Source organism: Prinia subflava, chromosome 5 (assembly GCF_021018805.1).
Source record: "Prinia subflava isolate CZ2003 ecotype Zambia chromosome 5, Cam_Psub_1.2, whole genome shotgun sequence".
Taxonomy (NCBI): Eukaryota; Metazoa; Chordata; class Aves; order Passeriformes; family Cisticolidae; genus Prinia; species Prinia subflava.
Genome location: NC_086251.1, coordinates 10472537 through 10486784, shown reverse-complemented (window position 1 = coordinate 10486784; position 14248 = coordinate 10472537). Strand labels below are relative to the sequence as shown.

Genomic DNA, 14248 nt, shown 5'->3' with positions numbered 1-14248 from the left:
TGTTTAGAAACAATAGGTCTAACTGCATGTGCAAGAAAACTCATTAAAAATGGTGAAATTTTTAGAATGTAATTTTCACATGCTTTTCCTGTACAAATAATGGTCTATTTTGATTTCTTTTCAGGGGGCAATATACCTTTTTATCTATTAATTTTCGTTCATATTTTTTTTCTCAGCATTATTTAGATACATAATCTATTAACAGACAATTTTGAGATCATGTAATCATTTGGCCTTAACTTGAAAGGAGTCGATGATGACATGTTAAAGAAATTTAAAAAGTTTAAAAAGAACTTTATCGGTAAAGTCAATTTCATTCAGACTGGTTCACTTTTATAGCCTTTAATTATCAGTTTGGAATTTGTAATATTGCCTGAATTTCAGATGGGTGAGAATTAACACTGTACTGAGGGAGCCTAGACAAAAGGACATTAGTTGCGTCACAGAAACTTATTAAATGCAGTGCTAATTCAACAGACGAATTCCTGCAAACAGGTGCACAATCTGAATTAATTTTTAAACTCTCCCACACTCTTACACTCTGAGGACTTTAATAGTTCATATTGACAGGCACAGCACATTGTTAATTTCGTTCACAAGCTTTTAAAATTTCAATATATTTCAACATGTGAACCTATTAGATTTTTTTAAAGTGTCAGTATCACCAGGGCATCTTAAAACTAAAAATGGTTATTTCTCTCACTGGGATTTCAAACCATTCATCTAGCCAGAAGCGTGGTGCTTTTACGAATGAAATTCATTTTACAAGCTTCCCATACTGATTTTTTTTTTTAATGTTTTTGTATATTGAGCAGCCAGTTACTAGGAAGGGTTTTCTTGAAGTGTCTTGGTAACTGGAGGAGCCTGGAGAAGTGATGTGCCTAAACTAGAGGAGTGATTAGGAGAATTTTTCACCCGTGGAACATAGATCAGAATCTCTTGCCCTGTCTAAAAAGCTGAAGGCCAGTTTGACAGAAATAACTACCAGAGATTACGTTTATTAGTTAATCCCATTCTTTGACAATAGACTAGTAAGTCTTTGAACATGTAAACAGTTTGATTTTGGTTTTAGTCTGGGAGGTTTTGGTTGCATAAAACTGCAAAGTTGTTGCATTACTTTACCAATTTCTTGCATATTAGTATTCTGTACTTTATTCTAGGACCTGCAGTGTTCTTTGTGTGTGTTCAGCTGAGGCATGTTAGGTTGTATCATACTTACAGAATATTTCTGGGCTTTAATTAATTTTTCTTCAGTGTGAGATATATTATTCATAGTAATAAATTAATGTCACAATTAATTGTCATAAAGGTTATTGTAGGAAGAAACTGCATTCAAAAGCCATATAAGGATAAGTGGGAGAACCTTCCAAAGACCTGTTAGTGACCTAGCCTCAGTGCATTGTTCTTTTATTTATCTATTCAGTATTGCAATTGCAAAATATCAGTGTTCATGATCAGACCAATGAAAATCTGCCCAGATATCAGCATACTATGTCCATTTACATTTTTACAAAGCCTTTTGAAGTTGAATTTAGATTCAGAGAATAGTTTGGGTTGGAAGGGATCTTAAAAACCATCCAGTTCCAACTACTCTGCCATGGACAGGGACACCTTCCACTAGACCAAGCTGCTCAAAGCCTCCTCCAGCCTGACCTTGAACATTTGCAGGAATGGGAAATCTGCAGCTTCTTTGAGCAACCTGTTCCGGTGCCTCACCACCCTCAAAGGGATGAATTTCTTCTAATCTCTAATCTGATTCATTCAGTAGTTCTGAGCATTCTGTTAGTGTTTGTAGTTGTTACTTGACCTTTAAAGAAAGTTGTGTTTATTTTGCCTGGCGCAGCATTCCTGTATGTTATGCATTAAGAGACAGTTTTCATCACACACAACTGGTGCTCAGTGGCTGTTGTAAGGGTTCCATTTTCAAAGAATCTATTTATAGGTATGTAAAGAAATGTAGAAACAGATACCATGCCAGTTAGTACAAGCTTGGTGTCAGTTTCTTGGGATACCTTATGTTCTGTGGTTTTTAGTTCTCTTTTTAATTGAGGTCTCTCATCAAAGTGAGCTTTGTGACTTCTACAGTGAGAGTATACATTCTTTTTATGATTGGTAGTAAATAAGGTTATATTCTTAAGGACAGAAATTGTATTAACTATCTAGCGTAACTTTTTCTAGAGTTTGGAAATGGTGGAGAAGCCTAGCTCCCGCAGGCTACATCTATTTACTCTGTTTTGTGGTTCAGCTTCAAGCCACAAATTCCTGTGCAGTCGTTTGTTGGGAGAAGTCAATCCTGTTGCCACTTTCTGTGAAGGATTCAGATTATAAGGATTGGAGGTAGCCACAGCTGCAATGGGTCTCTTCAGTGAATTTAGAAGCTGCTAGCTTTGGAGATCAGAGGAGGTAGGGAAGGTAGTTGGGAAAATCAGTTATGCAGAAACATATCTTAGGGACATAGCATACATGATAACAGCTTTGTTTATAACAAGTGAATTTTAAAATCCCATTGTTTTCCTCTATCTTTGCTGAACACGGACTTTGCTTCTGTGTTTGTGAAACGCTTTGTGAACACTTGGGCTTTTTGACATAAATAACATCTTACCTTTAAAGCTCTCAAGAATTCTACTAATAAATTTTTCTGTGCAACCATATTATGGGTCAAGATATTTCTATTAATTTTTTTTCAATCACCCATGCAAATTTGAATTTAGACAACCAGTTTCAGAGGTACAGTATTCCCCTCTTTTACTTCAGCCTCAAGTTACTTGATTATGAGCTGCATTTACTTCAAACTCTTTGCTTCATTATGTTGGAGCTTAGCACTGACATGAAATTAGGGCATTCTAATACATGCATACCAATTGTATTGCCTCTTGTTTAGAAAAATAATTGTCCAGTTATGTGCTAGCATTATTTATTCAATTTATCTTTACCAGACTCCTGTGGTCACTTACGTAATAGATTATAAATTTACTCAGGTTCCACAGAACTTACAGTATTCTTGCACTTTAGTCCCTCTGATCCATCAAATTAGGCTTCCCTAGCTTTTTGTTCTGTATCCATGTAACGAAAGTTCAAGCTTAAAATATATTAAATATTGATATATTAAAATTTCTATCAAAATGTCAGTCTCTACAAAAACTTGTTTGACTCATAAGAATTTCGGAGAAAGGAAGAGGGAATTTCGTGCATCTAAAAATTTGTAAATTTTGGAGAAGGAATTTCTCTAAAAGATCACAGGGGAAAAAACCCAACACTTAACCACAAACCATCTTAGTTTAATAGGGTTTATATTCAGAGATGAATGATGAGATGAATTCAAAACATAAAATAAAGATATATTACAAAGAAGGAAGCTCACTACTCAAGGTTTAGTTTTGACTATGCTTTCCTTTAAAGTCATCTTGCATGAGGGGATGTCAAGATGTAGAAATATTAATATGCATCTTTTAAAATGTATGACAGGTGCTTTTCCAGCATCAGCACTCTATGCACGGAAGGACTTGCTTCAGAGACCTGCTCATGTTGCTACCAAAACCTTTCAAGGCCTGCGAATATTTGTAAATGATGAGCTCCATGAACTCTTCATAGGATTGAAGACAGCTGAGAAGTTCCTAAAACCTGGAGGTCGCCTTGTAGCCCTCTCCTTTCATTCACTAGAAGATCGTATTATCAAACGTTTTCTTCATGGGATTGACATGACAGAAAAGCACAATCTTGGCTCAAAGCAGAAGATAAGGCAGGCTCTGAAAAATTCCTCCAAACGAGAAGATACGCAAGAATCTCCCTGTGGAAAATCCAACTCAAAATGGAGTTTTTTACAGAAAAAAGTTCTCACACCCAAGGCGGAGGATATTGAAACAAACCCAAGAGGAAGATCAGCCAAGCTAAGAGCTGCTATTAAACTATAAACCAAAATAAATGATTACATGATTGTATAGTTTCCTTAAATTCTGTTTTCCAGAATGCTAACTGGACAGATAGTATCAAACAAAAATAAAATGAAGGCTATTACAAAACATTTCTTTCTTACCTTTGTGCTTCTTTTCGATTATGAAGTAGTATAGAGCATAAAAATGCGAAATAAATGGATATAAGTGGGTGTCACTAATTGTACAAAAAATACATCTTTTTTTAAAAGTGCATCAAACATCAGTCTTATAAAAATTGCAGGTTTGATGTATTTGTAGTATCACTTTAGATAAATTTCAAAATCCTGACATTAACAGTCTAAATTCAGTAGCTGATTGAGAAATATTTTTATGGGGATGAATTTCACACACCTAATTCAGATGTCTGGTTTAGTCTCGAGTAAGTTTAAACTAACCTAAGCATTCTTAATATATCTATCACTGTATCCCTAACTTGTTGCATGAATACCTATGGGACAACAGCTAGTTCTTAAATAAAGTGACATCAGTATTCCACGTTCTATCCAGGAGTTTGTAAATGGACTCTTACCTTTTTTAAGATCAGTATTTACATCTAGGTGATCACCTAGTTGTTTAATGATTAATAATTGTAAATAATAAATGTATCTTGGGGGGAAAAAGGGTTCTTACAAAAACATTGTTGGCACTTGTACACTACAGTACAACAGTCAGATTTGTACTTGTACTGAATTTCTTCCTGCAACCATAACTTCTGTACATAGATCCACTACAACTTTTAGGTGTTGATGGAATTATAATTAACCCATGAAGAACCAGTTTTGTGGGTCTTATGAACTATTCTCCTTTGCTGGTGATTGTTTATTTAGAGGTAAGTATGAAATTATTTTAGGAAAGGCCCACTCTTAACACTAGCTGTCTGTTTGGGTGCTATATTAGGTTGTAGAACATTTAACATAATTTCTTTTTTAGTTACTGTGAATTAAATTTAGATTTGGGTTTATATTTTATCTTAAAAAACCACTGGATTTTTAGCTGTATATGCTAAAAATGAATGGAAAATCGTGTAAGTTTCAACTTCTTTGACCTCTGATTCATCTCTTCAGGAAAAAGTCTTAATTTAGATAATCAAATTGGTACCAAGATTTTGTTTGTGATGTCTGAAACTTGGTTGGTAAAATAAAAAAAAAATGCAATTTCTGACTCAGGGAAATGTCTACTACACTGGCTTCTGAACAGCTGTCTGGATCATTCTGAACTTGATTTTCATCAAGCATCCTCTTTGTGTTCATGTAAACGATTACTTCACGGTAGTTTTTTGGGTCATATTGACACAAGTTGATATTTAGCTTCACTATATACAATATAATGAAATAGCTGTATATTGTTTAATTCCTTGGTAGAGGTAAGTCATATATATAATGTATTCTTAGATATAGATGATAACATTTATCACTAATCTGAAATAACAGTTAAATGATGATGGGAATTTCATTCTTTTCTGAAACTTCAATATTTTGCCACTAGCTTCATTATACATGCTGCTTAAATAAAACATTCCACTTCAAATAATATCACTTACTCTTGTCGTCTTTGAGACAACAGACTGTACCCTAAATAGACATTTTTTTGTGCAAACATTAAATATAAATAGCTAAGGTTATTTTTAGCTAAGATTTCATACTGAAATGTATTTCAATTGTAGATTTGAAAAACTGTGCCTCCAGCATAGCCTTAGAAGAGTTGTAGTGCCATGCTGTGCATTGTTCAGAACACACTTCAGGGAAAGACCATCCAGTTATAGCAGAATTAGTACCTCAGAAATTATACGATATCATTAAAATTCCTTATGCTTAAAACAGTGTTTAAAATCCATACTTCTCATATCTAAATTCAAAGGCACAGTTTCTTAGGATGATTGAACTACTGTATACCAGGTTGTGTAAATACCCTCCCTCATTTAGGAAAAGAGGCTTTTATTTGCCTTTAAGTTGGAGTTGCACAGCCATGACAGTATATAATTTGCTGAGTTTTTCCCCTCTGGGTCTGTTTCTCTCCTCTCAGTGTCTCCTGACTTTTCAGCTTTAAACCTGACATAAGGAGAGTCCTAGAATTTTAACCTCTGCTTGCCTGAAGAAAACCCCTTCTGGTTTCCCAGAAAAACCTCTGGTTATATTTAGTTAAAGTCTCCCTGTATCTTTAAGAATTTCACTTAATTTAATTTCATAAGAAATGAAATTTTACACAGATATGCAGTGATAGGACAAAGGGAAATGTTTTTAACTAAAAAGCGAGAGATGTTAGAGAGGAATTCTTTACTCAGAAGGTGATGAGGCTCTAGAACAGGTTGCCCAGAGGAGCTGTGGCTGCTCCATCCCTGGGGGTGTACAATGCCAGGTTGGATGGGGCTCTGAGCAACCTGGTCTAGTGGAAGGTGTCTCTGCCTGTGGCAGGGGGACAGGGAGTAGATGATCCTTAAGGTCCCTTCCAACCCAAAGCATTCTCTGATTCTCTAAGCCACATTAAATTATGTGAAGGGTATTAGGCATTTGTCTTGTTAGCAGAACACATCTTCAGAGCACACCTTAAATTTTTCTAATGTGGTTAATATGTGACATGTTACTAAAATTAACTGGGTTTTTGCCACAATTGAAAATCCTGTTTAAGAAGGAGATGGTATCTGGTGGAAAACGTCTTGCTAAAAACCAAGGCATGCTGTCAGGGTACAAGTTATGTATCATTTCTAAAAACTTCCATTCAACCTAAGCAATGTACATTTTAATACGGCCAAATACAAGATTATCTATCAAGAAAGAAAAAAGATTGTAGACTGTGTTTACAGGGAATATGACAAGAATATGGTCCTGTACACAATGGGAAGAGTAGAAACATCCAATATATGGAATAATTGTAGAGAACATCATGTGGTAGTTCTGGAGAGAAAGTGGTGCCATACAATATGTGCATGCTGAGCATGTTGCTTGTTCACTTTAGAAGAGTGGAAAAAAATTGAAAGGATAAACTCCAGCTATAAGACTATTTGTATGCATTGCAAACATGCTTTCTATTGAATTTACTAGACAATAGGATTTAATTAGTTAATCCAAGTTATTGTAAAAGTTGGTATGCCATCAGAAGTACCTTCCCGGTAAAGAAATCTGCATAGAATATTTATTTGAAAAGTAGGCACACTTATCCTGTGACTAAGATATTTATAATATTTATAATAAAAAATCAGTATGTTTTAAAGCATAATTTAACAATATAGACACAGTTGTCTGCATTTACAGCCTGTGAGAGCCTACTGATAATAATTACTTCCCTGTTGCTTCCTAAAAAAGAAGAATCAGCTTCATTGTTTTGTAATGCAAGTAGTATAAGGAATTAATATCTCTTCAGTTTTGGTGGTTTGGGGCCTTTTTATCTTTCACAGTTGAGTATTTTATCAGTAGTCTTTCACAGTCACATCTGCCAAGATTACCATTTGACTTGAAAAAAATCCCAGTCTGAAACATGAGTTTGTGTAAGGATGTATGGAGGTATTTGATAGACAGAAGTTGGAAGAAAAGGATTTCTAGTGGAGTACAAATGGGAAAATGCTGACTTCAGTGAACACCATTAGCAAGTGCCTCTTCCAGTAGCAAGTGTTGTATCAGATGTTTTACATTCTGCTTCCTACAGTAGCCTTTCTATGATTATTAATGATTCATATAATTGCTGTAAGATTACTTTTTGTACTGTGGAAGACATGGTATTAATTGGAGAGTTTATGCTTCTAAACAGTGTAACAGCAGTGAGAAGAGCTATGCCCTCAGGAAAGGTGATGTGCAGGGGTGGGAGGATCGCAATAAGAAGTCTTAGACACAAATTGTTGGTGATTTGATTAATTTAAATTTTAAAATAACTTAGTTGTTTTAAATAATCACTCGTGACTCACTGTATTTAGTATCACTGTGCAAAAGTACTGGTGAAAAATGAGACAAATTTGAATAAACAGAGAAGTACTGAACTCATAAGTCAGTTTTTTACTGTCCATCTTACTTAACATCTTTACCTCTAGCAACAGTAAGAAAGGGACTCAGACCTGGTTTTCTTATGCTCTTCTCAAGAAAGCCCTTCAGTATGTTTAATAACATTTACATCAGGATTTTGAAGAGCATTCAGTGGAGTATGCGACTCAGTCCATACATTTACTTTTTCATAAAGCAGTTACTTAAAACTTATCTGTAAGTTAAAATAATATGAAATTAAATTCATAAAATTTTCAGAAATATAATCAAATGCAGGGGCCCTTTTACACTGGAGCTATACTGTAATTAAAACAGGATTTTGTGGATTAATTAAGACTTCATTGTTACAAGTGAATCTTGCAGATAATTTAAATGAATTGAAATTAAATGAAATGAAAAGGACACCTTTCTCCTTTCGCCTTCACCCAGACCCTGTAGAAGATAGAACAGAAAAGTATGTTTAATTTAAAAGAAATAGGCAGTAAAGTTTAAAAGATTTTTAAAAATTGCTTTATGAGGTTGAGGTCCAATTTTAACAAAATCTTATATATGCAGTATTCTATTATTTTTTCTGTTCATTGCTTAATTTTGCGTGTTTGGGGATAAACAGTAGCAGTGAGAGAGCTCATGTACATGGATGTAGAGCACAGTTACTCACTGCATTATAAGAGGTAATAGTGGGAAGGTATATATGCTTTTAAATATGATCTGTGTATTTTTCCCTTTGTATCCTTTGCAGTTAGAATTGTATTTACCTTTCTAGATTCTCTTTAAGCTTATATCAGATGCATGAGAGGGAAGGGCTTTTCTTTTTTGGTGAACTGTAAAACCTATCCTTTGAAGTTTATTAAACTTAACACTATACAATACTTTTCTACTTGATATATTTCACTGATGACATGCCATGTTTTTTCAGTATTGCTATTACATCACCAAATCAGGAAAAGGGGCAAATATTTGTTCATGGGAAATCAAAGCTAAAAAAACAGAGCAAGTCAAAAGTTGTCTAAATTTCTTACTGACATAGCTATATTTATAAAAACTAAAATTTCTTTATTGTACCTGGATCTTCAGGCAAATCATATTTGTCCTGTTGCTTTTACAAGTTTAATTTGATTGTAATGGTGAAAAGCAAGCTGGAGGGTTTTTAAAATTTGTTTTTATGGCTGCAAGTTTGAACTTGACAGCTTGTTTATAGATGTCTTTTTAAAGAAGAAAACTGGAGATACAGCTCCCTCTGTCTGTCCTGGGAGTACCTCTGCTCTGCTGTCTTTTGAGAGCACCTGCTAATGATCATAGGAAGAGCATCTTTATAATCAACATGAAGATACAAGAGAAAAACATGGAGGTAAATTGTTTTACAGGTCAGTGGTTGTTTTAAGTTGCGTTAACTAGAATTTTAAAAGAAAAAAGGTCATGTTCTTACCTGAAAATACTTCAGTGAAAATACCTAATTCAAAACACAGAAAAACAAATTTGTGCAGTTTCTCAAAATCTATAATCAAATTACTCTTAGAATGAAATATATATATATAAATTCTATTCATTCTTTAGTGCCCATACAATTTTTGCAGACATAACAGTGGTAAATACACTTCATGTCTTTGACCACTCGTTTAAAAATGTCTAAACAGTGAAACATTCGTGAATATGACATAAAATACAATGAAAATAAATGGCTCTGTATAAATCACGTCTTAAAAATTATACATGCTGGAATATCTAAATAAAAACGTAGGTTTATGTACTCCACTGTCATCTCTTCAGTTCCAGCCTGTGGATGTGATTCTGGCAAAGAATATGTAGTCTCTCAGTGCTTTATATTTGTACTGAAGGTATCCTAGAGCTCAGAATAGGTTTCTGCAAGACTTATGATGTTATTAGGACTTCATATTAGCTGTAATTTTACTAATAATATTAACATATCAACATAGCATTAACAAGGTTATACCACAAGTTAGTAACCGTAAAAAAAAAATTTGAAGCATCGTGATAACTTGTACACTAAAATGTGTGGAAGCTTAGTAATCACTTAGTCATCAACAATTCAGGCTGGAAAAGCTTCTTTTTTAATTTGAACAGTATTTTAAGCTCATCCCTCCACATCTTTCTTGTAAATTGTATATATACTTTTTTTTTAATCAAGTAGTTTCACATGGAAGAACATCTGTTGTAGACTTTGCTGAGAACTGAAATAAGAAGTATTGACAGTCTTTGCTGATAAGTATCTGAAAATGGAGATATCATAAAAACTGTTTTGTAATAAAGTGCAACAGTTACATTCTCAAGAGTAATGACACATGCATGCCTGTTAATACACGCACAGTGTGCGAGCCTAATCCTGCAGCCTTTACTTCTGGGTCTAGCTTTGTTATGGAATGTTAAATGTAAAATTCTTAAGGTTGGAAATGACCTTTCAGGTCATCAAGTTCAACTGTTAATCCAGCACTGCCAAGTCCATCACTAAACCATGTTTCCAATGCCACAGCAGACATGACATGTCTTTAAGTATCTCCAGGGATGGTGACTAAACCACTTCTTTGGACAGCCTGTTCCAGTGCTTGACAATATGTGCGCCTTATTTCTAAAGCGTCCCATTTTTCATAGTTGTGATAGAAATGAAAATTGAAATCTTGGTAGGCAATGAGAGCTGGCAGAACAGAGGTTAAGGTCAGTGGGCTGATTGTGTTCTTTGGAAGCAGAAAGGGCTTGAAACCCTGCAAAACAAGGTCCACTGAGTATGGGGCAGTGCAGGCTGACTGCTAGCACTTGTATGATAGTGACTAAATATGATAAGGCTGAATTAAAACAGTTCTTGATGGGGAGGCAGGTTCACTGGTATATAGTATACTCTGTTTCAAAATGGCTTAGTAATGGTGATAGTGGGTTTTAGCAAACTAAAGTGAGGAAAATAAGAACTAAAAAATCCTTGGAATTGAAGCTTGTATATTTCTTTTAACTGCCTCTCTTTGGGAGGGCAGTAGGATGACAGAAAAATTATTTGAGAGGAAAGTCTTTAGTCTCTGCTGTTGCTGCACCTATTACAGATAAAAGAAGTCTCCACTGTTGTAAAAAACATGGGCTCTATACCTAAACAGGACACATCCTGTAGTTATCACTATTACTATGGCTATCAAAAATTAACAAATGATGTGAAATTATAAAATAATAGATTAATTAAATGAGCTTGGCAAATGTCCTGCCATGTATTTTTACTGCACTTAATAGTATTCTAAAACAAAGGTAATTAATGGATGACTAGGGAATTGTCACACTAGCCTTTACACCAGGACTTTGCCAATTTTTCATGCGTGCTTCTTAAGTAAACACAGCAGCACTGGGCTGCAGCCCGCACAACTGGGCAAGAGCACTGCTGTAGCCGATAGTGTGACGACTGACATGCAGATTAAAATCCCTTAAAGTGTTCCAATATCTTACTTTTTAGAGCACTTACTTAACTCTTTATTAATAGATCTCTAGTTATTTAGAAAAGAATATATCGCAAGGTGAGCATAGGGGGTATTTTCTGGTTGCTGTTTGAAATTGGTAACTTTTGTTCCTCCAGGCAAGCTGACTATTGTTCTTTTAAAATTAAATGAAACACCAGCAGCAGTCAACATTTGTCTCTGAGACAAAAATAATTAATGAATTTAATTGCAGTGACCATTAGATCCAGTTGTATACCAAAGCGAGTACAGCCCTCCATAAATACCACATTTCCCAATAGTTCAGTAATGCAGCAGCATATTTTAAATACTCTTTCACAGTTTATACACTCCCACAGTTATAGTTGGCAAATATTTTACTTGACCTAGTCATGTTTTAGCTGTTTTCAGGATTCTGTTTCATTTGAGCATTCTTTGTATAGAAAAAATGTTACAAAGTAGTCAATTTTCCAGAGAAAAGGCAATTAATTCCTTTTTTTTGAATACGGTCTTGAGCAAAGAAGACATTGCACCTTTTTTGTTTGTTTTGGTTTTGTTTTTGTTTTTAACTTTGATGAGAAAATAAAGATCTAAGAATTTTTGCCATAGTTTCTCCTTTGAAGTAATTTATTATTTGTATTAGGAACACAGAATTTTAATTGTCTACTAAACAGAACTACTGACTATTATTCATGTTCCCTTTTATATGGGATGCCACCTGAACTGGCATTACTCCCAAGCACTTCCTGTAGCCTGCAGAATATCAGGCATTCCTCAGCATGCATTCACAGTTTGTTCCTCTTAATTTAATTGTGAGGCTATATAGTAACTCTGCTTAACTTAGGTTTTCTTTTCTCTAAGCAAAATCCTCACTTGTAATTCTGCTTATTCTTGCATATAAAATTATGAGATGTTTCTGTCTTCAAATACCTCCATCAGATTCAGTGCTGGCAACACTCATTACCTTTGTTATTAATGATGCTCCAAGTTTTCCCATGGCCATGAGCATATCTGTTTTCCTGAAACATTAAAGCTGAATTCAAGCCTTCATGGCAGCAAGAGAAAACCATGCAAATTGAAGTCCCTTATCTTTCCTGTAACTATGTATGATAGTAAAGTATAATCTTTCTGTATTTCCCCTTTCTGGTCTCCTCCTTGAAGTTTTACTTTACTCCTTTCCACCCTCCATCCCCTCCTGTTCCCCTCAGGATAACCATGTCATTTTTGGCCCCCTCTTTCTGATTTTTAAGAAGTTCAGTTCTTTACATCATCTCCAGCCCTCTATTTGCAACTCCAGAAGGTGTGTGCAAAGGTTTGAATTGGAAGGACAAAGGCTTGTTGCCACGTTCTGCTTATGTGTAATCACATAATCAGGTTTATCAGCTAATCAGATAATCTTCAATATACATATTTTTGCTCTCAGAAGCATAAAAACCTCTCTTAAACATGAACCTTTACAAACGCATCCTTAAGTATTTCTGACACTTTATTATCCTAGTAAGGATTGCTGAATTTAAACTATTGCATGAAAATATTTATAAATAGAGCTTTGTAATCACAGTTTTCTCCAATGACCAATTTCCTTAGTCTTGAATGCGAGGTCAAAACATTTCCAGAGGAGATTCCTGAGTGATGGGAGGCACTTTGGCAGAATGAGACTGACAGTGCCTTGGGGAGCTGGAGATTTGGGGTCTGTGGTTTACCAGCTTCTCATCCTGTCCCTGAAGCAGTCCTGCATGACAAAGCCGGAAAATGTTTGAGTGTTGCTGGGTCTGGCTGTCAACTGCAGCCTGCAAGGATAGTTCCGTGATATTAAGCACTGGAGGATACCTCTAGCAGTACGTGGTATAATTGGTGATTGTGCAATTTAAAGTTGCCTTGGGTAACGATAAAGACTGAGGGTTATTACTGGATAAGGAGAATCATTTCATCATTCTCAAAAAGAGTAATGCACATGACTTTTCTTGGGCAGCTTAAATTGGAGGGGTATATCTTCTGCAATAGAGAGAAGTTTAATTTGAAAGATAGTTCTTTGGGAATATCTCTTCCAGTGATTAAAGTCAAGATATAATTCAAATTGCCTGAGTCATGTTCCATTTTATTCCCCAAATTATGCTACACTGGTGGGCAGTTAGCAATTATATGGGATCTGTCCCTGTGTTAAATCCAGCAGCTTGAAATGCTCTAAGGCTTTAAAGTGTTGGGAGAAAAGTTGAGAAATGTTAGAATGTATGACTAGTATCCAGTTTGGTTTAATAAATAATATTTGTGGGAACTAACAGTGGTCAGATTTTAGGCTTCAGGCACTGGCTATAGTTTGTGAAAGAGAAGCCAGCGACTCTTTCATTCTGGCCTGGGAATCCCAACAATCCTTGGGAGGTGGATTTTTCTAACTTGTTTACTGGCAAAGATGTTTACAAAGAGGTGTAGCTCTGAATGACCAATCATATTCATTGTACCAAAGTACTGTATAAAAAGAGGGTTTTGAAGGATCACTCTCACTTTCTGTAAGCTGGGAGTCCTCTCGTTATTATCATGCCTCCTTAAAACAATAACAACAATTATTAGCTCTATTTGCATTCACTGTAGCCACTGCTTCCTTTCCAAAATCCAAGGAGAAAGGAATTGTAGCCCACTGCATGCCCTGACAGTTTTTTTTGTGGCAGAAAGGGGCAATGGCATAAAAGTAACATTTTCCTTATTGCAGCAAAATGCAGAGGTAAAGTTTAGGCGTGCCTAAAGTGTTTTCAGATGCCTGAATGTGACGTGAAAAGCTGTGATTTATTTAGAATAATGATCTTAAATACACACAATCTGTAATTACTTGATGTGAATTTGTTCTAATAACTTATTTAGTAAAAACTGTGCAGATGAATGTTACTCCTGGAAATGAAAGCAATTTAGTTAAAGCAGAGCTATTAAT

At 35.1% G+C, this 14248-nt stretch overlaps 1 protein-coding gene across 5 annotated transcripts in view; it reads left to right on the top strand.

Annotated features, from left to right (window-relative positions):
• The window catches only part of METTL15 (methyltransferase 15, mitochondrial 12S rRNA N4-cytidine), a 91812-nt gene extending 86353 nt beyond the window's left edge, over positions 1–5459 (top strand). For 4 of the 5 annotated variants that reach the window (XM_063397986.1, XM_063397987.1, XM_063397985.1 and 1 more), the window contains exon 6: positions 3466–5458. In XM_063397986.1, the coding sequence (XP_063254056.1) occupies positions 3466–3911 (446 nt within the window). In that variant the 3' untranslated portion in view covers positions 3912–5458. Of the gene's footprint in view, positions 1–3465 lie in introns of all 5 variants that reach the window. The other variant, XM_063397983.1, reaches the window with a different exon arrangement.
• Positions 5460–14248: the final 8789 nt, after the last annotated feature.